The 27,593-nt window shown below is 49.6% G+C and overlaps 1 protein-coding gene across 1 annotated transcript; it reads left to right on the top strand.

Annotated features, from left to right (window-relative positions):
- Positions 1 to 3,103: 3,103 nt before the first annotated feature.
- On the top strand, positions 3,104 to 3,622 carry LOC134420480 (olfactory receptor 14J1-like; the record flags this gene model as incomplete). The annotated part of the gene is made up of 1 exon (XM_063160646.1): positions 3,104 to 3,622. A coding segment is annotated over exon 1 (519 nt), but the record flags the coding sequence as incomplete, so codon positions are not given.
- Between the last annotated feature and the right edge of the window lie 23,971 nt (positions 3,623 to 27,593).

Raw genomic sequence — 27,593 nt, 5'->3', positions numbered from 1 at the left:
AAAGGGGACGGAAGTGTTAACTAAATCAATTAATAGCAGACTATGCTAATAATGAGGCAAGGGCAGAATTGACAAACAACCATCTAGCTGGAGAAGGACAGCAAAGCCGATGATCAAGCAGCAGGTGTCCCCAGAGAAGTATTGGATGATATCAAAGAGATGGCTTTGAAAGCTTTAATCCAGGTATTGCATCGTAGTACCCCCAATTTGGACAACCTTGGGTGGCTGCAGCTAAAGCTTTAGGACAAGCAGACCATCTTGGGTGTCTGTTAAGTAAGCAAACCAATGCTACTCCCTCACATTGAGTGGCCTGCTCTCAGACATAGAGACCTCAGACAAGCCACCTTGCAGAACAGTGATAGAGTTTTTACGCTGGGCACATGGGCATGGCTGTGTAGACTCTGAGGGCATGTGTTGCATGAACCTCTCCAGCCACAGCGAGTCAATCCACAAGAGCATTCAAGTACTGAATGAAGAGTTCAAGAAACTTCAAGTGGAAAACAAAGACTGGGTCAATGAACTCTTCCAATCCAAGGGACTAAAGGGTTGGATGATGTCTATCTAAAACAGGACATTTAATTTTCTTAGCTGTTGTTGTATTGTTAATTGTCTCATGTTTGTTTGGATGCTTTCAGAAAGCCTTGCAAAATTCTTTCAGTTCCATCTTGGTTGTAAAACAGAAAGCAGGAAGATACTCAACACAGGCTCCTCATGGACTCCTTGGAGGAGAGAACTGCAGGTCAGGATGGCACAAAAACCTCTCAGACTCAGTGTGGGCAAGGAACTCATTAAAATTACATAAAAGTATTCTTAAATCCATAAAGTACATTAAAAACCTTGAGTATCTCAAGCCATTAATGAGCCCCACTGAGTGTCAGTACAAACTCTCCAGGGACCTGTTAAAGCAGATAATTGGGGCCATGATTGCACCTCTCACAGAGTCAGTATCAAAAGGGAAACACCAAGTACCTTAAAATCACTGAAGTAATTTGAAGTACTAATGAGCCCCAATTAGTGTTGTTACTGACAAAGCCTCTCCAGGGAATAATTAAAGCAGATAATTGGAGGCCATGATTGCACAAAGCTCTCAGAGACTCCAAGGCAAAAGCCAAACCCAAAGTCCTTTCAAAAACCTGCAGTCCCTACAGGGAGCATTAAGGATTCCCCAGGGCCATTCCTGAGCGAGGCTCCCCAGGGACTCCTTCCAGCAGATCCTTGAGGGCACTGGGATGTGGGCTAGGGGGGGATGCTGAGGGCAGGACAAGGGGCTGACAGTGCCCAGCCTGGCTGAGGCTGTGCCAGGAGGCCCCAGGGCCTCAGGACAAGGGGTCTCCTTACAGCCCTTGGTGGCACAGACCCTGCTGTGCCCCAGGGCACCAAGACTTGGCTTCTCTTTGTCCCCACCTGTCATCACTGCCTGCAGTTCTCTGCTCTGCCTGGGGCCCGGGGACACTTTCTCAGTTGTGTCCCTCAGTGGGACCCATTAAAAGTCCAAGAAACTTTGGAGTTGGATTCTGACTTGGAGTTCTGGAGAAGTTTCTTCAGCTCCCTCTCAGGGACTGATGTTCAGGGCCTGAGCACAAAGCCCCAGAGGCTCATTCAAGTCCTTGTGCTGTGTCTGTGCTGCTGAGCTGGGCTGGGCTCCTGGCACAGAGGCAGCTCCTGGTAACCAAGAGGAGCTTCAAAACACATTTCTCTCAATGAGCAGCTTTTCTCCAGCCCAGCAGGGCTGGGGCACTGCCTTCAACCACCCCGGGCACGGCACAGAGGCACAGAGAGCTTCAATCAGTCAGGTCTGGGAAGGTGCTGAGAAGTGCCTGGGGCAGAATCACTGCCAGCCCTTGGCACAGGAACCTCTGGCTGCAGGACAATGCAGCTGCAGCTCCTGGAGCCATCTCCTAAAGCTGGAACATCCCATTGCCTTCAGACCCTGTGAGTACATTCTCTGATTGTCCCTTGTGCAGAGCAGCCAGGGGTGCCCAGGGCTCTCCTGCAGAGCAGGGTCTGCAGCCCAGGGTGCTGTGCTGGGGCAGGGACTCTGCTGCCTGCCAGGGACAGCTCTCAGCCAGCCCTGGCAGCTGCTCCCAGCACGGGGGGGAAGGTCTGGGTGGGAGGAGACAGCTGGTCAGGCTTGGAAGTGTTTTCTTTGTGTGGTGAGGAGGCTGCATTGTTCAGGACTGCTCCCAGCATGACATTTAACTGTAAAATATTTCCAAATAGGTTATACAGGGATCACAGCAAGGCTGGGGCTGCATAATTTGGAAAATCTTGCTTTTTTAATCTACTGCTTTCTGTTGCCAGGATGAAAAATTGCACATTGATATTAATCTCTCAGTTAAGATTCAGAAAAAGAAAATAGCTTTTTCTCAGATCTTACTAAGCCAGGCAGTGACAGAAACCTGCACAGGGCCCCCTAGAAGCTGCATCAGTTTTGCTTTTTCAGCCTCCTCAGGGTTGCTCTGACAGAGCCATCAGAGCCTGCAGAGCCAGAGCTGCCCCTGGGCAGTGCCAGAGCTGGGAGGGGTCTGCAGGGCAGAGCTGAGCCCCCAGGGCTGGGCTGGGCTCTGGCAGCACTGGCAGGGCCCAGCCCTGAGCACAGGGAAGCAGCTGCTGGCAGGGACAGCTCCAGGCAGCAGAGCCCTGGGCAGGCAGTGGGGGAAAAGTGGCCCGAGGCTGTGCTGGGATATTAAAAGTCCTCTCCAAACCCAAGTATTCCATGATTACTTTTCTTACAGATCCCCATGCCAAGACAAAGAAAATGTCCAACAGCAGCTCCATCAGGCACTTCCTCCTGCTGGCATTGGCAGAAACACGGCAGCTGCAGCTCCTGCACTTCTGCCTCTTGCTGGGCATCTCCCTGGCTGCCCTCCTGGGCAACGGCCTCATCATCAGCGCCGTAGCCTGCGGCCACCACCTGCACACGCCCATGTTCTTCTTCCTGCTCAACCTGGCCCTCACTGACCTGGGCTCCATCTGCACCACTGTCCCCAAAGCCATGCACAATTCCCTCTGGGACACCAGGAACATCTCCTACTCCGGATGTGCTGCACAGGTGTTTTTCTTTCTGTTCTTCATCTCAGCAGAGCTTTCCCTCCTGAACATCATGTGCTACGACCGCTACGTGTCCATCTGCAAACCCCTGCACTACGGGACCCTCCTGGGCAGCAGAGCTTGTGCTCACATGGCAGCAGCTGCCTGGGCCAGTGGCTTTCTCTATTCACTAATACACACAGCCAATACATTTTCCCTGCCCCTGTGCCAGGGCAATGCCCTGGGCCAGTTCTTCTGTGAAATCCCACAGATCCTCAAGCTCTCCTGCTCCAAATCCTACCTCAGGGAGCTTGGGCTCATTGCAGTTAGTGTCTGTTTAGCTTTTGGTTGTTTTGTGTTCATTGTTTTCTCCTATGTGCAGATCTTCAGGGCTGTGCTGAGGATCCCCTCTGAGCAGGGACAGTACAAAGCTTTTTCCACCTGCCTCCCTCACCTGGCAGTGGTTTCCCTGTTTGTTAGCACTGCAGCCTTTGCCTACCTGAAGCCCCCCTCCATCTCCTCCAAATCCCTGGATCTGGCCCTGTCAATTCTGTACTCTGTGGTGCCTCCAGCCCTGAACCCGCTCATCTATAGCCTGAGGAACCAGAAGCTCAAGGCTGAAGTGTGGAGACTGATTGCTGGATGCTTTCAGGAACATTAATTTGATGGCCAATTGCTGCAAACCACTTGTAATAGAAGTCAGCTTATTGTTGGTTTGACTGTAGGTATTTTTTTTTTCCTTTATATTAGTTTTCTCATATTGTCCACAAATAAATGTCTTTGTTTGTGCCATTTCTCATTTTGTTTCTCTCCAACTTCCCTGTGGCCACAGACTTTGCCAATGAGGGGTTGCGCTCTGGGTGACTTTAAAGGAAATAAAGGATGTCCCAGCCAAGTTTTCTGCAGAGATGCCCTTTTGTTGCCTTCTCTGGAGCTAAAGCAGCAATGTCTGTGTGCAGAGCTGGGGGCAGATCAGTGCTGGCCCAGCAGCTGTGCCCAGCAGCAGCAGCAATGCTTGGTGTTGCCAGTGCTGCTGCCGTGGCCCTGCCCCGCTGCCCTGGTGGCCCTGGTGCTGCTGCAGGGCCTGAGTGCTCTCGGGGCCGGGCACAGCCCTGGAGGTGGCAGTGCCGGGGCTGCAGCAGGGATAGGCCAAGTAATATAAATAATTTGTAATATAAATCATCATCTTGGATAGTTCTTTTGGATTTGTTCTTTTTTCCCCCTGTGTTTTAGTTTTTTATTATTGTCCACAAAGTAAAGCCATTGTTTGTGCTATTTCTCATTTTGTTTCTCTGCACCTTCCCTGTTTCCACAGACTGTGTCAATGAGGGGCTGTGGTCTTGGTGTCTTTAAAGGAGCTAAATGATCTCCCAGCGAAGTTTTCTGCAGTGATCCCCTTGTGTTCCCTATTCTGGAGCTGCAGCAGCAATGTCTGAGTGCAGAGCGTGGGCCAGATCAGTGCTGAGTCCATCAGCTCTGATCCTGCTGGCCACACCATTCCTGAGCCAGGCCAGGAGCCACTGGCCTTCTTGGCCGCCTGGGCACACTGCTGGCTCATGTCCAGCCTGCTGTCCAACAGTGCCCCAGGTCCCTTTCTGTCTGGCTGCTGTCCAGCCACTCTGTCCCCAGCCTGTAGCCCTGCAGGTGTTGTTGTGGCCAAAGGGCAGGACCCGGCACTTGGACTTGTAAAACCTCACCTTGTTGGATTTGGCCCCTGGATCCAGCCTGTCCAGGTCCCTCTGCAGAGCCCTCCTACCCTCCAGCAGATCAACATTCACACCCAGCTTGGTGCAATCTGCAAATTTGCTGTTGCTGGACTCAGTCTCCTCATGCAGATCATCAGTGCAGATATTGAAGTCCACGCTGGCTGGCTCTGATCCCTCGGCCATCCTGTGGGTGCCCTGTGATGGCACTCAAGGTGATCTGTTCCATAACCTTGCTGGGCACCCAGGTCAGGCTGACAGGCCTGGAGTTCCCCAGATCCTCCTTCCAGCCCTTCTTGGGGATGGGCTCACACTGGCACCTCCAGTCCTCTGGGCCCTCCCTGGTGAGCCAGCACTGATGGTAAATGATGGAGAGCAGCTTGGGGAGCTCATCCACCAACTCCCCCACACCCCTAGGATGGATCCCATCTGCTCCCAGAGACACCTGTGAGCATCTGAGGGGCTCAGCAGGTCAACAACTTCTTCCTCGTGGATTACAGGGACTGTTCTGCTCCCTGTGCCCATCCATCAGCTCAGGAGAACACTTGTCCTGAGGAAAACCTGTGCTAATATCGAAAATTGAGAGAAACAAGGTGTTAAGTAGCTTAGCCTTTTATCTTTAATTACTGTATTCTCCACTGCCTCCCAAAAAAGAGTAGATGTTCTCCTCATCCCATGTTTTGCTATTAATTTATTTGCAATAACATTTTTTATTATTTTTTACAGAAGTGGTCAGGTAATGCTCTAATTGAGCTTTGGCTTCTCAACTTTTCTTTCTGCATCACTAAATAACATTCTTAAACACTTTCTAAGTTTCATGACCTTCTGTCAAAAGTTGCGTCCTTTTTTTTCCCCTGAGTTCCCATAAAAGCTCCACAGCCAGCCAGGCCAGTCATTTTCCTCACCAGCTCATCTTTTGCCACACTGGGACAGGCTGCTCCTTCCCCCTTAAGATTGCTTCCTTGAAATGTGTCCATCCTTCCTGGATCCCTTTGTTTTTAAGGGATGTTTTCCTTAAAAAAAATCAGTGCCTGATTCAGTACTCCCCAAATCTGCATCCTAAATAGGCCAAAGTCTGCCGTTCCTAATTCCAGTGCAGAAGTTTTGTTGCTGCCCCTCCTTCTTTCCCAGAACATTGAAAACTTGATTGTTTCATGGTCACTGTGCTCCAGGCAGCCTCTGAGCCCCACATCTGGCACCAGCCCTTCTCTTTTTTGAACATCAGGAGGCAGAGCTTTCCTTGGCAGTGGGAGTGTTACCAAAAATTCAGTAAAATAGAATACTCCTTAACACCAATGCAGCATTAAAAAGCAGCATTCTTTATTCAGCTGGATGCATGGGGAATAGCTCCTCCCAAAGCTGTGCATGGTGAGTACAGGAATGATTCTGTTTATATTCTGTATTTTGCACATATTCATTGATTGTCCAGGACTAAACATACGTATGATATAATTTCCCTGAAATCATTAACATATTTCCCCTCCCCTTTTGCATGCATTCTTCTGTCCTGGGGGTCTCTCTGGTGGTCCCTGGTGGTCATGGACTTCAATGTTCCCGTGGGCCTGGCAGACCTGGCAGGACACTGAGACTGCTGAACTTCCAGTTCCCCTTCTCACAAAATGGGCATTCTGTGGTTTCCATAGGCCTGGAATTTTGGAGAACAAGCTCCAGGTGTCAGCTCACCTGGTGTAGACAATTTATCATCTGGTAACATGAGGTCACAGAGTGGGCTCTGACATCACAGAGTGCAGTATGTAAGGTTATTGAGCAGGTATGACATCATAGACATCATCACAGAGCAGACTGTGACACCACATGGCAGAGATCTGACGTCACAGAGCAGAATATGACATCACAGAGTTGGCTGTGATATCAGAGACCAGTTGTGTGACATTAGAGAAGGGGCTGTGACATCACAGAGCAGGCTGTGACATCCCAGAGGGGCTGTGTGACATGCCAGCAGGGCTGCGTCAGGACACTATGTTGGTCACTCCGCCCCAGCTCCCCCTCACCCCAGCAGGGTCCCTGTCCCCCGGGATCCCCCCGGCCCACCTGGAGCCACAGCCTCCACCAATGGATGTTCCACAGGATCCACCCCAGAGCCTGACAGGGGACAAGGGGCCAGGGCTGTGTGACCAGGACATCAAGGACGTGGGTTATCCAGGTCACTGTGGCCTGGTTTGGGTTCCCCAGGGCAGGAAAGATGTCTGGCAGATGGAGCAGGGTCTGGGAAGGGCCTCCAAGGTGGTACTGGAGCCATTGGGCCGTGAGCAGAGGCTGAAGGAGCTGGGCTTGTCCATCCCAGAGCAGGGAAGGCTGAAGGGCTCCTCATGCCAGCCTGGCAGTGCCAGCGAGGAGGGGATGGATAACACAGAGTCAGGCTCTTCACCAGGGGGCCTGGTGGGAGACAAAAGCCAATGGGTGGAAGGGGAAAGAGGGGAGATCAGTCAGGACAGGAGGAGATGAAATGAGTCAGGCTGCTTTCAGCATTTCCACAACCCCAAGAGCAGCCTGACCTCCCTTCTCCATCCACCACTGGCAGCTTTCCAAATCAGGAATTGTTTGAGCTATTTTGACCTTACTCCAGGTTGAGCATCCTGATCCAAGAACTTAATTATATTTATATCTATCACAGAACCACGTAGTGAGCCCAGGACAGGACCCGGCCCTTGGCCTTGGTGAACCTCATCCCATTGTCCTGGGCCCATGGATGGCTCCAGCTTGCCAGATCCCTCTGCAGAGCTTCCTGCCCTCCAGCACAACCACACTGCCACCAAGCTTGGGCTCAATTGGGAACTGACTGACAGTGCCCTCAATGGCCTCGTCCAGATCAGCAATAAAGAGATTTCACTGACCGGGCCACAATTCTAAGCCCTGGGGACACCTCTGGATGTGACTCCATTCATCAGCTTCTTTAAATCCCAGGGGATGGATGAGGGAACTGGTGGGGATGGGGTAGGGACAAAGTCTGATTGATTGTCAGCCATGAAGGGTCTTGATTTTCATATTTATTCAGTCTGCATTAGAAGGTTCAGAGGATCAACATCAATTTGACATTGCTGGTATCAATCTATAAACCAGAAAAGAAAACTGGACAAAAAAATTCTTTGTTCATTTTATTTGATGTAGTATATTCACTTTCAGTAAACTTCAGAAATCTCTCTAAATAGGCACAGAAGAATTTAAAACTTAGAATTATTCTCAGGGGCTTTTCTTGTTTGGGTGTTTTTTCACTAATGTTTATGAGCTTTTCTCACTGAGTTCCTGAACTGAATGAAGAGATCCAGAAAGAAGACACCTCTGGAGTAAGTAAATTCATCAGCAACCTCCAAGTGGCTGAGGATCCATCCCCATTAGAGCAGCAATGAACAGAAATGGGCACAGCTTGGTGGGTGCCCCCGCTTTGGCATGGGCCCTGGGCCTGCGGCAGGAGCAACTCTTGAGGGCCCCAAGGCCACGGCTGTTGTGCTGCCCTGGGCAGATGGGATGGCAGCAGGGGATGCAGAGCTCTCATCACCTCAGCCCGAGGGGAGCAGGGCAGCCAGGGAGCCTCCTTTGGCCTTGGCCCAGCACCTTCCCCCATGGCTGGGGCTGAGTCCTGTGGCAGCTGCAGCTGCTGCTGTGCCCTTGCCAGGGGCTGAGGCCATGGGGCAGTGCCCAGAGCAGCCTGGCCTGAGCAGAGCTGTGGGGCCAGAGCCGGCTGGGCTGGGGAGAAGCCCTTGGTGCTGCCCAGAGCTCAGGGCAGCTGGCAGAGCTTGCAGGGAGCTGGGCTGGACTCAGAGAGCCTGGCCCAGAAACCATCAGTGTCCATCTCAGCCTGGCTGAGCGTGCAGGGGCAGCACTCAGGCCAGGCCTTGTGGGGCAGGGCCAGCGCCTGTGCAAGGCATTGCAAACAGGCAAGTGGCCCAGAGACGAGGCGGCTCTGTGTCCTTGGTGGCATGGACAGAGCAGGGAGGGGGCCCAGGACATTTGTCAGTGCCAGCCTCTGTGCCAATGCATTGGCAGCCCTGGTTGCTGAGCCCAGCTTTGGCCTGGGCTGAGTTTGGCTGTGGCCCAGCTCCATCCTCCTGCAGGGCTCAGGGCCTGTTCCCGGCCATGGCCGGCCCTGGCTGCCTCTCTGCTGGCCCAGAGGCCGGCAGAACCCGGAGCAGGGCTGTCTGTGCAGTCCCACAGGTGCCACGGGCTCTGCAGGAGCTGGCAGAGGCTGCCCAGCAGGGAGGCCATAGGGCACAGAGCCCCAAGGCTGCTGTGGGCACCACGGCTCAGGGGCCATTCCCACCTGCAATGCTCCTGGCCTGGGCTGGGCCTGCACAGGGGCTGGGCCACCATGGCTGGGCCAGCACAGGGCCACAAAGGGGCCACGCAGCCGCTGCCGGGGCTGACAGCAAGGCCAGGCACACACAAGCAATTGCTGAGCATAGCCTGAGCTGGCCAGGCCTGACTGTGCCAAAGGCAGAGCTCAGCTGCCATGGGGGCTGCAGGAACAGTCCAGAGCCCAAAGCACCTCCATGGCTGTGCTGGAGACCAAGGCTGCAGGAGGGAAATGCAGGGCTGCTGCGGGATGGGGAGGACATTGAATTCCAGCACACACCTCAGCTCTCTGATGATCTCAGCACCATGCTGGGCCCTGTTTCAGACTGGAGCAGAGCAGATGTTGATGGGACAGGAGCCCTGCAGGGCTGTCAGGGACCTGCAGCTTGCAAAGTGCTCTGCTTTCCCTCAGGTGCTCTTGGAGAGATGCAATCCCAGCTGGGCACCTCAGGGCACAAGTGGCCCTGCCTTTTCATGGGCACACAGCTGATGTCTGCCTGGAAAGGGGCACAGATTTTAATACCTGTTAGTTTCATCATATACAGGCACAATTTTATCATCTGGGTCATTTGAGTACTGTTAAGAAATGGCAAAGTTTTCCCACCAGGAACAGGGTTTTCCTGGAGTTGTACAGATGGCAGGAGAAGAAATACTGATCTTACTTTCTACTGGTGTCCCCAGTATCCATTCTATTATATAAATCTCTCTTTTCCATTTGGGGTTTCAAGCTCTCCTATTGAAATGGCCATGTCTAAGGACATCTCTTCGCTAGACGAGCTGGATATTTATGCTTCCCATTGCTCCCAGATTTCCTCCTCCAGATGCTCTCTGGTCATGCCTCTCAACTGACTGGCTTCATGCTTTGAGCTGCAGGAAGTTGCCCAATCATTCCAAAGTGCAAATAAATAATCAACATCTTTATGGTGTTTATATCTATCACAGAACTGCCTTTTCTTATGTCTTTGTCTAAAACTGTTCCTGTACAGAAATCCCTTGGGGATGGTGGACATGTCAGATGCTGCTGGGACATCATGGAGAACTCTGTTTGCTGCAATGTTAAACTGAATCCTGTTCAAATTGTGTTTTTTGGCAAGAAACCCTTCTGTGCCCCTGAATGTCACCAGTTCCTGAGCCCAAAGGACACAAACATGATAAGTTGTGGTTCCCACTGCAGGAGCTCTGCACAGGAGAGCTCTTCATCCCCTTTCATTTTTTTCCTCCCTCTGGGCATGGAGGGAGCTCCTGACTTCAGCGTGGGACTCGTGTGTGCAAAGAGCAAATCTGGGCAGAATTGGGGCAGGAAGGGTTTGGGGGGACCTTGAGATCTGTGCTGGGCACAGAAGGTGTTTTCCACTGCTCTGAGACTGTCTGCTGTGGAAAGTGGATTTAATATCCAGCAGAGGAATGACTTTTGCAGTTGATGGAGCTGTGCCTTCCCTTGGCTTTGTTGGCTGACAAGAAATGAACATCCCTCTGTGTCTCGGGCCGCTCCTTCTCCAAGGAAAGTGGGTGGGAGTTGGAGCCAAGGAGCTGAAAGCTGCAGGTGCAGCCTGGGCTGGAGGGAGCTCAGATTTGCACAAGGCTGCTCTGAGTGCCAGGGCTTGGATGGGGGAAATGGTGGGGTGGGGGTAGGGACAGAGTCTGATTGATTGTCAGCCATGAAGGGTCTTGACTTTCATATCTATTCAAACTACATGAGGAGGTCCTTGAAGTCAGTGTCAACTGGAGATAGCACATATCAATAAATTGACAGGGAAAAAACTCCTAAATTTGGCCTAAGTAATCTTTTCTCACTGTCTTTTTAGATAGAATCTATTCACCTTGAAAAGACTCCTGGAATTCATCTAATTAACCACAAAAGATTTGAAAATTAAAATCAAATTATTCCCAGAGGCTTGGCTTGTTCAGCTCTTCTCAATGTTAATGAACCCTGGGACACCGAATTCCTGCACTCAAGAGCTGAAGGCTGAACAAGCCTCTGGAGCAGGAAAATTCAGCAGCAGCCTCCAAGTTGCTGAGGATGTCAGCAGCCCCCACTGAGGCCATCCCTGCCCAGAGACCGTGGGGGAATGGGCAGACAGGGATAGCGTCCCTGGGGCTCTGGACAGCACAACTCAGAGGCAGCAGGGGCTCCAGCTGGGAAATGGAGTGTGGAATGTGGCTGGGAAAGCCCTGCCTGGGCTGGGCCAGCCCGGACAGAAAAGCCCTGACTCCCATACCCCAAAAAATTATCTAAATTAGATATTTAAAAGGGATTACAATTGTTTGTGTCCTTTGAGTTGGATGCACTGGAGATATACCTACAGGAGATTCTCAGGATCTCCAAACAACCAAACAGCCTTTACTGGCAACTTTTGATAATTGGAGAAATTTTAGCAACAGGTTTAATACGACATTCAATCAACACAGAACACTTCTTAAAGCACTGACTTGGCCCATTCAACTTCACAAACTCTAAGCTACTTGAATTTTACATTAATCAAATTTTCAAAAGGACAGAAACAGAAGGAAAGGACAGAAAGAGAGAAAGGCAAAAAAGAGACAGAGGAGCACAAACAGAGGTACCAACTCCTGGATTCCAGCATATTTCAGATGGAAATTCCAAGAGGAGGTAGGGTCAAGATGTGTGCTTGCCTTGTTGTCAGCCTTAAATACCCCTTGTTCTTCCGGGGCCCTTCCCCCAGCTGGGCCTTGGGCTCATTTGGTCCCTCAGGAGCTGGGCTGAGGCTGCAGAGGTGGCTGTGGAGCATTGCCTGTGCTGTGCCAGGGACTGGCAGACACTGCTGGGCTGGGATAGAGGCTCTGGGGGGATTGGGGTTCCAGGGCAGGGCAGGGCTGGACCTGCCTTTTTATCCCCCACACATAAAATGTTTTGATCCAACAATCTCCTCCAGTCTCTCACAACAGGGAGTGTTGGAGGTGAAATCCCAATTCTGGCCATGGGTGCCTGGAGGAGAAGGACCGATCTTTTCCATAGGAAGGAAAGCACAGAGCCCCAGTGTTTCAGCAGCAGATGATAAGTTACCCTCAACATGCCATGGTCAGCTGGACCAGTAAGGGGGCCCAGGAGGCCAAACCAGCCAGACCTGTTCCACGTTCCCTTAGTTTTATGGTGCCCTATAGTGTCACAATGACACCTTGGTTCCATGAGGCCTTGCAGTGTCACAATGGTCTCTGTTGTTCCCCAGGCCCCACAATGTCATGCAGCTCCTCTGTTACATTAGGCCTGCAATGTCACAATGGACCTTTGGACCCTGGAGGTTTGCAGTGTTACACTGATCTCCTTTGGCTCCACAGTCTCACAATGGACCATTGATGACATCAGGCCCTGCAATGTCACACTGGCCCTTTGGTTCCATGCAGGCCTGCAGTTTCACAAAGGCCTCTTGGTTTCACGAGGCCCCAGAGTATCACTATGATGCTTTTGGTTCTGTGCGGACCCCCAGGGTCACAATGGTCTCACTGGTTCCACAAGGCCTCACAGTATCACAATTCTGTGCTTATTCCATGGGGATTCATAGTGTCACAATGGTCTCCATGATCCCATGAGTCTCCTCAGTGTAGCAATGGTCGACTTGGTGCCATGGTGCCCCACAGTGTCACAATGGCCCCTTGGGTCCATGAGGCTGTAAAGTCACTTAATAGTGTCTCCATTGTTCCATGAGGCCTTGCAATGTCACAAGTGACCTTCGGCTCCATGGAGTCTTGCAGCGTCACAATGGCCCCTTGGTTCCATCACACCCCAAAGTGTCATAATGGTCTCCACCGTTCCATGAGGCCTCGTGGTGTCACAAATGGACCCTGGGTTGGCTGGGGCCTCACAGCGACACAATGATCCCTACATTCCATAGAGCCACACAGTGTCAGTACAGCCCCCCTTGTTCCATGAAGACCAGCAATGTCACAGTGCTCTCCATGATTCCATGAGGCCCCACAGTGTCACAATGCTCCCTTGGTCTCACAGGGCCCCGCAGTGTCACAATGCTCCCTTGGTCTCACAGGGCCCCACAGTGTCACAATGATCCTTTGGTTCCATGGGCCCTGCACTGCTGCATTCCCCCCTCCCCTTCTCAGGCCACCCTGCCAGCTGAGAAATGCTCCTTGGGGCTCGGCCTTGGCCAGCAGCCCCTGGGCTCAGCTCCTCTGCAGCTCATCACAAACATTGTCTGCTCCAGGCACTGCTGCTGCCCAACCAGCTCCTGGTTTCTCTAGGAGCAGCCCTGGGAACTGTTTTGTTCCCTCAGTGGCACAACATCCCTCTTCTCACACTGCCAAAGAAAGCTGTTGATGCCAAGTGCGGCCAGGATGAGCCATTGCTGGGACTGAAGCCCCTCTCTTGGGGCCCTGCAAACACTGTCAGGAGCAGAGTGACTCTTGCCAAGAAACTTTGTACTGCTGTCCCTTAATATTAAACCTGGTTTTTGCTGATCCCTTGCTGAGGATTTTTTCAGCACTCTCAAGCCCTCCTTGGTACCAGGGTGAAGGAGCCCTGGCCCAGGCTCTGGCCCTGGGCGACACAGGGAAGCTGCCGGGGGGTCCCTGTCCCCCTGTGCCACCCCCAGGGCCCCGACCCCCGTCCCCATGTCAGGCTCTGGGGTCAATCTCGTGGAACCTCCTCTGGGGGAGGCTGCAGTGCCAGAGGCGGGGGGACCTGGGGGGACAGGGGACCCTGCTGTGCACGAGCAGGGTTGGACTGCTCTGGGGGAAACTGTGAGGGGGCTGGGGCAGAGTGACCTCCCCAGTGACCTTACACAGTCCCTGTGATGTCACACTGACCCTGTGATCTCACACAACCTATTGTGATGTTACACAGCCCCTGTAATGTCACAGCCCACTCTAGCATGTCACAGAGCACCCTTGTGATGTCACAGAGCCACCTCTGAGATGTCAGCCTGGAATGTCATGCAGTTGCACTGTAATGTCACAAAAGACTCTGTGATGTCAGAAAGCCACAATGTGATGTCAGAATCTGCTCTGTGATGTCACAGCCTGCTCTATGATGTTATACAGCCACCCTCTATGATGGCAGGATCTCCTGTATGGTCACACACCCTACTCTATGATGTCACAGAAGCTGTATGATGTCACAACTCCCTCAGTGATGTCACAAAACCCTCTCTGTGATGTCATACTGTTATGAGTAGTAAAGTTGCCCATTTTATTAAAAGGTTGCAGAATTCACAGTTGCTGCCAGGTGGAGTTCTAACTGTTTGTTGTAATCACCTGTTGTTAATAGTTTTTCATTAACTGCCTGTTGTTGATGTTTGGGAATTCCCTTTTTGTCGAGTGGCACCCTGCTGTTTCCTGGAGGAAGGCACCTGGGACAGTGGAGGGGACAACCAAGGATGGGACAATCATTTGATTGGCATGCAAATGACATTGGGGTTGGGATGCAAATGAGGAAGCCCTTTACCAAACCTAGCCAAAAACCCCTAAAAACAACAAACCAACATGGAATTGAGGGATCAAAGTGATGTCTAGATGGGAAGAACAGAATCCAGTGTCTGCTAAGACCCTTTTTACCACTCACCCTAACCTAAAAACATGTTGGCTGGAAAGAGGACCTCGAATGTCAAACCAAAATACTGGGAATCACCTCGTGCTCTCGTGAGAAAGGAACCCCCAGCTCTGCTGGCAGACCAGTGGACAAACTGCACTCTTCCTCCTCCTCTGTGCCACTCCTGTGGGCAGTGGCGGCGTGAGACCCATCAGATCACCCCACCTGAGCTGATTTTTAATAAAGACAGTAAAAGGAGAAAGATCTCCTGCCCTAATTATTTCGTTTATATTAAAAAACCAACACATTTTCAGGAACGAAAAAAGTTATTGGTCATTGGTTTTAAGTAATGCAGTTCCCTTCATTCATTCGTTAATCTCCATTGCCTATTTATTTATCCCTCTTTATGGCAACTAGTAATATCTGAGTCCTTTTGTCATCTTTTTTATCATCTTTTTTTTAGAAAGGGTCAAGGGAGGTACTTTAGGGTCCCTGGTGACATTTCTGGGGCACCTTTGGGGCAGTTTGGGGTCTGGGGAGGGAATTCAGAGAGAACTTGAGGGTCTGGAGGACACTTGGGGGAGCTGGGTGGGCACTTGGAGGGGCACTCAGGGATTCTGAGTGACAGTTCGGGGTCCAGGGCAGCCTTGGGGGTCCAGGGGGGCACGTGGAGGTCAGGGAGGGGAATTTGGGGCCCTTCAGTGTCCGAACGGGCCCTTGGGGGGCTCTGACATGGCTCTCTAGGTTGCGGGGGATGATGGGAGTTGAATGCGCGGGTCTAATACGCCTAAATATGGCCGCAGAGCACCACGGGAGCTCAAGGCAGCTGCAATGACACTCGGTGGGGTGCGGCGAATGATGGGAGATGAAGTCCCAGCTCCAACAGCGCTGGACATGCACCGCAGAGCATGATGGGAGCCGTAGTCCCGGAAGTGGCTCGAACGCAACTCTTGAGGGTCCGGGAAGGAACTTGGCGGACACTCCTGCGACTTGAGATCCTCGTGGGAACGTAAATGGTTCGGGAGACCTTGCGGGGGAGCTTGGGAAGCTCTAACCGGACTCTTTACGTCGCGGGGCACGGCAGGAGTTTCAGGCGCGGGACTGTGTTCTGAGGGGCTCTGGGGCCGCGGGGGATGAGAGGAGATGAATTCCCAGAAGTGCCCGTACCGGGCATCTGTGCGGTCGGGAGCACTCAGCGGGTCCGGGGATGCTTTTGGGGGGTCCCGAATGGGCGATGAGAGGGCACTGAGGGATCCTTGAGAGTCTGGGGGACACTTAAGGGACAAAGGGGTGGCGGATCCCGGGGTTCTGTGGAGCGCAGGGCATGATGGGCGTTGTAGTCCCGGCTCCAATCAGGCGGCGGGGCATGACGGGAGTTCTGGCTACCATAGGCCCGAGTCTCTGATCTCTGGCGCTGATTGTCTTCGGGCAGTGATGGACAGGAACATCGGTAAATGTTATGTGGCAGAGGCAGGAACAGCCCATTCAACTTCTCCAGTCCCTCCCAGTACAGCCCAGTTCATCCCCAGTACAGACCAATACAACCCCAGTACAGCCGAGTTCATCCCAAGTAGAACCCAGCACAACCCCAGTGCTCCTCCTGTCCCTCCCAGTACAGCCCAGTATCATCCACATGATGCCCCAGTGTCCCATGTCTTCCCCACAATGGCTCCAGTGTCCCCAGTGTTATGAATAAAAATTCGGTTAATATTTTTTTATGAGAAAAAGTTTCAAAAAGGCAGCCAGACCACTGGCCCTGCCCAAGTTCTGTGTGTTTTGTTATTGTAATCACGGGTCGTTGAGGCTAATCACTCCTTTTGTATTAGCAGAGCCTTGCCCGAGGCTAAGTTGTACCTTTCTCATAGTGAAGACACCTGAGAAGGTGGGGGGGGTTATGCAAAGTGACTCCAAGACCAATGCAGCATGGTCCTCCACTGTACTGAGAAGACCCCAAAAACGAGCCAAATAAGAGTTGAGAGACTGGAGTGATGTCTGGATGTGAGGAGCAGAGTGCTAGGCCTGCAGAGATGCGGGAAACCTTCATCATTCCTCACCCTGTCCTCGAGATCCCCCCGGCCAGGTCTGGGAGAGGAGCGCGACCCGGACCGAGGGACCATCTGACAGGGATCAGGAGGCCCTAAAGGCTCCCAAAAGGATCTGATCCCCAGCTCTGCCCCTGGTGGACAGAGCTGTGCATATCCTCCTCCTCTGAGCCGCCTTGGGAGAGAGACGACGGACGCTGCAGAACTGTCAAGCCGCCCAATCCTGAGCTGATCACTTTTAATAAAGGCATTACACAGGAGAAGAAGTCTCCTGGCCCTTTGTTTATTTCAGCTGGGGGCTCTCGTCCGGAATAGCCACGCTGCAGGAGGACTCAGGACTGGCCATCTTGGATCTTCAGAGGACAGCTGGCTACCAGGACCAAGAGGGACCGGCTCAGGACAGCGACGCAGAGGAGCACCGGAGCACCGGACTGGTGAGAAATCTGGTGGTGGGAGTGGGAGATGTGCGCATGTGTGTGTGAGTGAGATGAGGGCCGGCAGCCGGACCTTCGAAGCGAGAGTGGACCCCTCAGTACTGCGGTTCCGGCTTTTCGCGAGAAAACCGGCCAGGAACAGGGGGACATGAGTGGAATTAGCGGGAGTGAAGTCGTCTCCCAAGGGGGAATAAAGGGACCCCCCACTCCGGGCGTGCGGAGTGAATTACTGTGTATGAGTGGCACGCACCCCAAAGTCCTGACAGAGGGAAGTCAGGCAGATTTGTAAGTCCCGAGAAGGATTCGGGTAGCAGTTGTCAGTCTCGAGAAGGATTTGGGTAGCACACAAGCCCTGCAGGCAAAGTAAGTCCTGACAAAGGGAGTCAGGCACAAACCCCAGCGAAGGAGGCTGCGGTTTGCTTTTAAGTCCTGATACGGTGAAGCCTAAAAATTGGCGGGTTAGGCGAACTAAAATTCAGGCAGTTGTTTTTCCTGACTGAGGGAGTCAGGCACGACCCGGATTCTTGGCCGAGGCTTCGTGTGTTCAAGTCCCGATAGATGTAAGACCTGACGCTGGGAAGTTGGGAAATCAAGAGATTGGGCAGTTGTTTCAGTATGAAGTCCTGAGCATCAGGCAGAAATTTGAAGTTAAGTGGAGGAGGCTGAAGCTCCTCAAACAAGGTTTTTTGAAATTCCCGGTCAGTAGAGGCACCTTTGGGACTTTTTTATTGAAACCTGAAAAATGGGATGTTGTAGTAGTAAAAAGACCGGCAAGAGACTGAGGTATATACATCCCAATAGTCCCTTAGGAGAACTGTTAGTAAAATGGGATTCTATAGAGGCCACGGAGGGATTAGATAAAGTGAAAATGATCCATTATTGTATGGAAGTCTGGCCAGAATTAGAGGTGCAAGGAGGATGGCCTTGGTGTGGGACAAAGGATAAGTGGATGTGCCAACAATTAAATAATTATCTGACAGCTCAAAGAGATACTGATCCTGAGCAATTATTGTATGTGGCTTGCTGGTTAAAGAGTGCTGTTGGGGATGAAGGGGTGCAAATTTGTAAGGTACAGAGTAAGAAAGAGGGGAATGAAGGAGGGGATGATAGGACTAGTAAAAGATGGGACCCCCTGGATTATTTGCCTCCTTTTGCCCCTCCACCTTATAATCCTCTTCTTCAAGCACCTCAAATGGCAGGTCCGGTTCCTTCCCCGGCTGCCATCTCATTACCACCTGCTCAAACTCCTCCTCCTACCTCTTCAGCTTCAACTATGATAAACCCAGTATCTCCTCCCGTTCCTTCTGCACCACCACAAGTGCCTACTCCACCTGCTGCATTCTCCACCCCTTCTCCAACTCCGCTTAATATTCACTCAGGCTCTTCTCCCCCTCCTATTGCTGTCCCTTTACCTCCTCCTAGTTGGGACACAAATGCCTCCCTGCCCAGTAAACAGCTATCAGCAAATACACATGCTGATGGGCAGAACATTCAGGGTAACCCAGAGAACCCTCAAAGTAGTTTTACATCTGAAGATGGGCCTTACTGTAGCACCAGATCCAAGACCTCCAAGGCAGAGAAACTCTTTCCCCTCAGAGAGGTTCCTATGGGAGGAGTGGCGGGAGGTGGTGGCTTTGTGAATGCTCCCCTAACTGCTTCTGAGGTGAGAGGATTCAAGAAAGAGTTGGGGCATTTAGTTGAGGACCCAGTGGGCATAGTCAACCAAGTAGATCAATTTCTAGGTCCAAATATCTACACTTGGGGGGAGAAGAATTCCATCCTGAGTATATTATTTTCCCCAGAAGAGGTCCAGATGATAAGGGCGGCTGGCATAAAAATTTGGGAGAAAGATAACAGTCCAGGACCCCAGGTGCCATCAGGTGAACAGAAATTGCCACTAACAGAGCCCAACTGGAACCCTAATCAGGAGGAGGGGAGGAAGGCCATGAGGGAATATAGGTCTTTGATAATACGGGGGATCAAAGAGTCAGTTCCCAAAGGAACTAATACCCAATTGGCATTTGAGGGTACACAGGAGAAAGATGAAGCTCCTGCTGCCTGGCTTAATCGCCTAAGGCGGAATTTCCAGTTGTACTCTAGAATAGACCCAGACACCCCAGAAGGTCAAATGCTACTAAAAGTCCAATTTGTTACCAAATCTTGGCCTGATATACGGAGAAAACTGGAAAAGATGGAAGATTGGCAAGAGAAGGACATTAATGAGTTATTAAAAGAGGCATTGAAGGTGTATTTAAGGAGGGAGGAAGAAAAAGTAAAGGCCAAGGCTAAGATCATGGTTGCAGTAGCTAGAGAAAGTGCAGGGGGGGCGGGTCCACCACCAGGAGGAGGCAGAGGTAGGCCAGTACTGACCGGCGCACGAAGGGTTGAGAGACCTCAAGAAGTCCCTTTGAGAGGACGACAGTGTTATTACTGTGGGGAGGCAGGACACATCAGGAGGTTTTGTAAAAAGCTCAGTCTCGATGAGGCAATAGCCAAGGAACAGGACAATTTAGGAAGGATTCTTAAGGGGGAGGACTAGGGGTGTCAAGGGCTTTTTACTATAGGGGACCCGATGAAACTTCTAGAAGAGCCCTTGGTAAATTTTGAAGTGGGACCCCTAAAAGAGGAATTTGAATTTTTGGTTGATACAGGGGCAGATAAGTCCTGTCTCAACAAAATACCACAAGGTATGGAAATTGGGAGACAATTTTGTGAAGTATTGGGTGCAGAGGGGAGACCATTTAGAGCATCGGTGATTGAAGAAGTGAAAATAATTGGAAACTCAAGGCAATGTAAAGCTAATTTTCTTTATCTGCCTAACTTAGAAAAAAGTTTGTTAGGAAGGGATCTGCAAGTCCATTTGGGGGTTGGGATTGTTCCAAGGGAAGGGAGGATGGTAGTACAAGTGATGAAGCTGTCTCAAGGAGATGTTGCAGAGATAAACCCTGAGGTATGGGCTGAGGGGGGAAAGAGAGGCTTATTAGACATTCCACCGATAACAATAAAAATGCAGGATGATACCTCACCCATACGGGTTAAACAGTATCCGATTTCCCTAGAAGGAAAGAAGGGGCTTGCTATAGTCATCGAGCAACTGTTGCAGGAGGGAATTTTAGAACCCTGCATGTCACCACATAATACCCCTATACTGGCAGTTAAAAAGGCTGAAGGGAAATATAGGCTGGTACAAGATTTGAGGGAAGTCAACAAAAGAACCATTGCCAGACATCCAGTTGTGCCCAACCCGTATAGTCTCCTAAGCAGAATTCCAAGAGAACATGCTTGGTTCACTGTCATAGATTTGAAGGATGCTTTCTGGGCGTGTCCTCTGGCAATAGAATGTAGGGATTGGTTTGCCTTTGAATGGGAGGACCCGAGTACGAAAAGGAGACAACAGCTAAGGTGGACCCGATTACCACAGGGGTTCACTGAATCCCCCAATCTCTTTGGACAAGCTTTAGAGAGTTTGTTGGAACAATTTGTCCCTGAACAAGAAGTGCAGATCTTGCAGTATGTTGATGACCTGATGGTATCAGGAAAGGAAAAAGATCAGGTCAGACAAACTAGTATTAAACTTTTGAATTTTCTGGGGGAGAAAGGACTAAATGTTTCCCAAGGGAAACTAAAATTTGTGCAATCAGAAGTAACATACTTGGGGCACATAATAGGGGGGGGGTATAAGAAACTAAGCCCTGACAGGATTTCAGGTATTTTAGCTCTCCCGGCCCCAAAAACGAAAAGAGATGTGAGAAAACTCCTGGGCTTGTTCGGGTATTGTAAGTTATGGTTGGATCAATACACACAGAGTGTGAAATTTCTGTATAATAAACTAGTAGATCCAGAACCCCTAATTTGGACAGCTGAAGATGATCAACAATTGGAAAACTTAAAAAACAAATTGTCTTCTGCCTCGGTCCTAAGCTTACCAGACCTCAGGAAGGGCTTTGACCTGTTTGTGAGTGCAGAAGGAGGTATAACCTATGGAGTATTAACTCAAGAGTGGGGAGGGTGCAGGAAACCTGTGGCTTACATATCCAAATTGTTAGATCCAGTGGCTAGAGGCTGGCCAGTTTGTATACAGGCAGTAGCAGCAACTGCAATCCTGATAGAGGAGACTCAAAAATTGACCTTACAGGGAAAAATTAAAGTGCATACTCGTGATCTTAAGGCAGTAGTGAGACAGAGAGCTCCGCAGTGGTTAACTGATGCTAGAATATTAAAATATGAGATAATACTAATGAATACAGAGGACTTAGAATTTATCACATCAAATGCCCTCAATCCAGCACAATTCCTAATGGGAGAGCCTATAGAGAATTTAGAACATGATTGTCTAGAATTGGTTTATCTCCAAACAAAAGTAAGAGAAGATTTGGAAGATCAGCCTCTAGCAACTGGAAGAAGCTTATTCATAGATGGCTCTTCGAGGGTAGTAAATGGAAAAAGAGCTTCAGGTTATGCCATTATAGATGGAGAAACATTACTAATTGCAGAAAAAGGGAAACTATCCCCAAGCTGGTCAGCCCAAAGTTGTGAAATATATGCCCTGAAAAGGGGACTGGACTTACTGGAGGGGGACCGGGGAACCATTTATACGGACTCCCAATATGCATATGGGACAGTTCATACATTTGGGAAAATATGGGAGGAATGTGGGTATTTAAGTTCAAAGGGAAAGAGCTTAGCCCATGAGAACCTAGTCCAATCAGTACTAGAGGCCCTACAAAAACCTATAGAAATAGCAGTGGTCCATATAAAGGGGCACCAAAGAGGAGACAGTTTAGAAGTTAAAGGAAACCGACTGGCTGATCAGATAGCCAAAGAAGCAGCTCTAGAACCAGGGGACCCAGTAAAAATTTTGAAGACAAAAACGACACCTGAAAAAGGGGAGGAACCTATATTTAGTGAAGAAGAATTAGAAGCAATAAAAGATTTAAAGTTACATCAAGGACAACAGGGAGAGTGGTTAACCTCAGATGGACGGGTATTTTTGAATAAAGCACTGGCTCGGACAGTGCTAACAGAACTACATAAATTAACTCACTGGGGAGTCCAAGGACTATGTGATCATTTCCTAAGAAATAACCTATGCATCGGGGTATATAGCCTGGCTAAAGCTGTTACCAGAGGGTGTATCATTTGTCAAAAAGTGAACCAGAAAGTTACGAGAAAAGTAGCACCGGGAGGAAGGGAATTAGCCTTGAGACCCTTCCAAAGCATACAGATAGATTTCACTGAAATGCCCCCAGTGCAAGGACACAGATATTTACTGGTTATAGTTGATCATCTCACACACTGGGTAGAAGCCTTCCCGACCAGGAGGGAAACAGCTCAAGTCATGGCAAAAGCAATCCTAGAGAATATTATCCCCAGATATGATATTGTGAACACCATAGACTCAGACCGAGGTCCACATTTTGTGTCCCAAACATTACAAAATATAATTGAGGCTTTAGGAATGAAATGGAGGTTGCATACTCCATGGCACCCCCAGAGTTCTGGGAGGGTGGAGCGAATGAACAAAACTCTCAAAAATGTATTAACTAAATTGATTGAGGAAACAAAGATGAATTGGCTGAAGTGTTTGCCCCTAGCGCTATTGCGCATCAGAACAAGACCTCGGGCTGACATAAGAATTTCACCTTATGAAATGATGTTTGGGCTGCCATTCTTGTTAACACCTTATAGCACAGGAGACTATCTGGAAGGGGAAGAAGCTACCAGAAAGTATTTAGAAATAATTGGAAGAACTCTGGAGGGACTTAGAAAGAAAGGATACCTTCCTCAAACTTCCCCTCTCGACACAAAAGTTCACAACATTAGTCCAGGAGATTGGGTTTTGATAAAATCATGGACTACGGGAACATTAATGCCTAAATTTGAAGGCCCCTTCCAGGTGCTCCTGATCACAAATTCAGCTGTGTGGACCAAAGAAAAAGGTTGGACTCATATCACAAGAATAAAAGGGCCAATCTCACCCCCAGGTACAGGACTGGATCCAACATCAGCTTCCCCCTCTGGCATTGGACCAGAGTCTACACCACTCTCACCCCCTGGCGCTGGACGAGATTCATCTGCTTCACAAGCTAAATCACCTGAGTACACTGTGGTAAAAGGACCAAAGGATTTAAAGTTGACTCTCAGAAGGAAGAGTCAAAAAGACTGAACTGTGTGGGAAAAAATTGTTTGTTAAGAGTTCTAATATTGCTTAAAATGTTTTAAGACTGTTCTGTGTAAACTATGTTGGTAAAAAGTTTAAGACTGTAAATAAGTAATTCTGGTTAAGTTCCCCAATTTAGTTCTAAAGACTCCAGGTTAATCCTCTACAGAACACTCCCCTGGGAAGGGAAACCAAAATTGGCAGGGAACAGACCAAGAGAGGTTTAACCAGAGAAATGGGTAGAAGGGACTCTAAAGAGCTTGGAAGCTTCTCCTCAGTAAAATTCCCCAAGAGGCAAGGCCGGGTGGGCAGGCTGTGCAAGATGACCCATACCGGACTCTTGGGAAGGGTAGTACTGATGGCTCTGATTGCTGGTGGTGCTCAGGGAAGCCCAGCTGAGCCGTGCAATGAATGCTACCAACCCCTCTGTGAGGAGGAAGTGAGCTCCTTGTCGAGAGTCCACATCAGTTCTAACCCTGATTGTGTTAACCTCTCCAAATTGGTCCTTTATCAGAAAAATAGGAGAGTGTATTGGAGAGCATACAATTCTGCCACTTTTAGGCAGCCACTCCTAGGAGAGTGCCCTATAGGGGAAGCCTGGTTGTGCTTTGAATGGGATGCTGCTGAAATAAGCTCAGCAGATCTAGTAAAAAGCAAAGAAATGGTGAAAATGGTAAGAAAAATTGTTTGTTACAAGTATCTATATGAGTATACTGGAAAAGAGATAAACTCCTTTTGGAACACATTTCAGGGGTGCTCAACCCCTAGGTTTGATCTCGTCTGGCAGCTGCGCTGCTAGAGTGATAAAACCAATTTTCTTATTACCCAAAGAAACTGGATCAAGTTTGGGAGTTCCTATATATAATGATTTGGGAGAAATTAAACAGAACAAGCAAAGTGGAATAGAAATTGAGAAAATCCAAAATTGTAAAAGCCAAATTCGGATTCCAATATCTATGTTAAACAAAGTTATCCGGCTCCAGGCAGTATTAAAAATAAAGAATTCAATTATTAGGAACATTTCAAACGAAATAAAAAGGTTAGCATGTGTAAATAATGAGGAACAAACTCCTACACTTGATCCCAGTGGGTGGGAGAACCTAAAGATTTTCAAAAAGGATGTATGGGAGAAGGTAGTTTTTCTCGGTGTGTGTATACTTGGAGGATTGCTCTTTTTACTATGCTTGTTTATCTGTTTTAGTAAAATAGTACTGGCCGTGCAGACCAACCTGAAGAAACCAAGGAAAGTAACAAGGTTAAGTAACCATGATTACCAAAGTGCACAAGGGATTTATAGTAGATTCAAAACAAAAAATTGGGAGTTGATGCGAGCTTAGAATTTAAGCTCGATCAAAGAAAAAGAGGGGGGACTGTTATGAACAGAAATTCGGTTAATATTTTTTTATGAGAAAAAGTTTCAAAAAGGCAGCCAGACCACTGGCCCTGCCCAAGTTCTGTGTGTTTTGTTATTGTAATCACGGGTTGTTGAGGCTAATCGCTCCTTTTGTATCAGCAGAGCCTTGCCCGAGGCTAAGTTGTACCTTTCTCATAGTGAAGACACCTGAGAAGGTGGGGGGGGTTATGCAAAGTGACTCCAAGACCAATGCAGCATGGTCCTCCACTGTACTGAGAAGACCCCAAAAAACAACGAGCCAAATAAGAGTTGAGAGACTGGAGTGATGTCTGGATGTGAGGAGCAGAGCACTAGGCCTGCAGAGATGCGGGAAACATTCATCGTTCCTCACCCTGTCCTCGAGATCCCCCCGGCCAGGTCTGGGAGGTCTGGGAGACCCAGACCGAGGGACCATCTGACAGGGATCAGGAGGCCCTAAAGGCTCCCAAGAGGATCTGATCCCCAGCTCTGCCCCCGGTGGACAGAGCTGTGCATATCCTCCTCCCCTGAGTCGCCTTGGGAGAGACGACGGATGCTGCAGACCGTCAAGCTGCCCAATCCTGAGCTGATCACTTTTTAATAAAGGCATTACACAGGAGAAGAAGTCTCCTGGCCCTTTTTGTTTATTTCATTCAGGGGCAGGTTGGCTTCGGTCCCCTTGTGCTTGACCAGTGCCACATGTTGGGCTTTGCAGCGATTGTTCAGACCCTGAAAATGGCTGCTCCAAGGCAGCCATTTGCGACCATTGTCCAGGGGGTTGATTTGATGAGGCTTTCATGGCATCTGTGGCAAGGCTGACTGCATCTGTGGAGAGGCATGTTTTGCGGAGAAAAGAAGAAACCTCACAACTTCGTAAAAGTTGTAAAGCCCGGTATCCTTTATTAGGATGCGCGCCGGACGCAAGTCCCACAACAAGGCATGCGTGCCTCTGAAGACCTTGGGTCTTCTTTTATCCCCCTTCCAAATGCATATGCATACAGTTTCACAATAAGTTCATACATATTCATTCCGCGTGACATTTAGCACCAGTTCTTCTTTATCAAAGAAATTTCTAAGTCGGGGGCAAATCGACCTTGTGGTCATTTCTGTTTTTCTTTCTCTGTCTCCTTGCTGTCTCGGCATGCGAGTTCTTCCTTCAGCTTTGGCCTCACAGACTTTTCACCTCTCTTAGACACTTCACCTAATTCAGAATGGATCTTTACTCTGTCTCACATCCCACAATGGGATGATGGAATTTTATCAGTCCTGCAGTGACATTCAATGGCCCATTCACAGAAGATATCTCCCTTGGAGGGCGTTATCAGGGCTGAGTCATGGAAGAGATAAAGAACACTGCCGCACCTGTTTATAACAGTTGATGAAGATGGTAATGGAAAACATGCATTTGGTTACATCTTACATTTCAACCTGAAACAGTGGGGTAATCCCCGCTCAGGGGGTGAACACCACCCCCTTACCCAAACTGGCTCAGGTGTAAACCCCCACCCTGGGAAGGCCACACACACAAGGGACAATGGGACAATATCACACTTGCACCCACGTCAGGGGAGTGCTCTGTCCCTCTCACTGCCTTGATCTTCCTCCTTTGCTCTTTCACAGGCAGGGGGGCCTTTGTCAAATGCGAGAATCATTTTTCTCTTTGTCCGTCCTTGTTCTGTCACCTTGTGACAGCTTGTCCTGGGGTGACATTATGATGCTTGTATCCCCATTCATCTGTTCTGTGCCTTTAAGACCGGCTCTGGAGAGTGGAAGTTTTTTTGAGTTTCTCTTATCAGGCACACAGAGACAGGCAGTACATAGGGCTGTTTTTTGCTTCTTGCTTTCGGCTTGCTGCTTTGCTTGCTCTCTTTCTGCTCTCGCTTCTGCTCTGCTTGGGCCTCTGCTTATTAGCTAGCTCTAGCTAAACAGTCCAAATTCCTTCCTGGACTTTTTCTCTTCTCCTTTTCTTCGACCATCTCAAACCTGCTCCCCACTGGGGCCTGGGAACACCGAGGGTTGGCACCGTTTGGCTGCAGCAGCTGCCCAAGCACCAGAGGGACTGAGAACAGAGCAACCACCTCCGAAAGAGACTTTCTGATTTTGTCATCTTTCTCAGAGTGGTGTCATCTGGTATTGTTCATTTTGTGTGCTGGGGGGTGCTGTGCCTGTCAATAAACAGGTTCTTTCTACCTCTCTCCGAAGAATTTTTCCCAAACCAGTTGGGGGAGGGTCCATGTGGGTTTGCTTTCTGGAGGGGCCTCCTTTGCAGATTCTTTAACAAATTTTCCCTAAACCAGGACAAATATTGGCGCACATCCTGGGGGCTCGAGAGAGTGGAAAAACCCTGTTTTGACTGCATTTTTGTTGCTATTACTCTGTGTTCGTTTAAATCAGCTAATAGCCATGCTTTTTGAATTCATAATATCTATTGGGGTGAAGGTTTGCATGCATTTCTGGTCCTTAGGGTTTTTTGAGATTTTAATACCTCTATGGTCCCTAGGTTTATTTTCTTATCCATAAATAGCTTTAGTATTGTCCCTAATATGTAGTTTTTACATCAGAGGCAGTGACCAGAGTAGCTATCCTGCTGAGCTTGGTGGCAATGATGTGCAAGAAGTTTATAAACATGCTAGGGTCTGCTCCAGGTATGAATGGTTCATGGCTGTGGTTATGCATCCAGTTTGTTGCAGGAGGAGCAGGAGGGAATGAGGTTTTTCAGCCTCTGCTTTCCTTCTCCTATGAATCAGTTGCATCACTAGTGAAGGATGTTCAGTTTCCCCTCAATGTTAAAGAAACCATCTTTCTGGTATTCAATTTGGTAACCTTCCTCTATACAGCCTGCTGCTTCTCTAGAATAAGGGCTGAGATTTCTAGACGGGCTGATGAGACCCCGAACCCAGGAATAGACCCCGGTGTGGAAAATCCTAAGTGGTGTGGGAAATGGGAGGATATGGGCCAAATCTTGAAGGAATTCTCTGACCCTATAGTCTGGGATTTTCCCTGGCATATGCTTATCGCACACTGCTAGATACTGTCGGGCAGCA

Source organism: Melospiza melodia, chromosome 7, assembly GCF_035770615.1.
Source record: "Melospiza melodia melodia isolate bMelMel2 chromosome 7, bMelMel2.pri, whole genome shotgun sequence".
Classification (NCBI taxonomy): Eukaryota; Metazoa; Chordata; class Aves; order Passeriformes; family Passerellidae; genus Melospiza; species Melospiza melodia.
The sequence above is the reverse complement of the archived record's forward strand: the minus strand, read 5'-3'. Positions and strand labels throughout refer to the sequence as shown.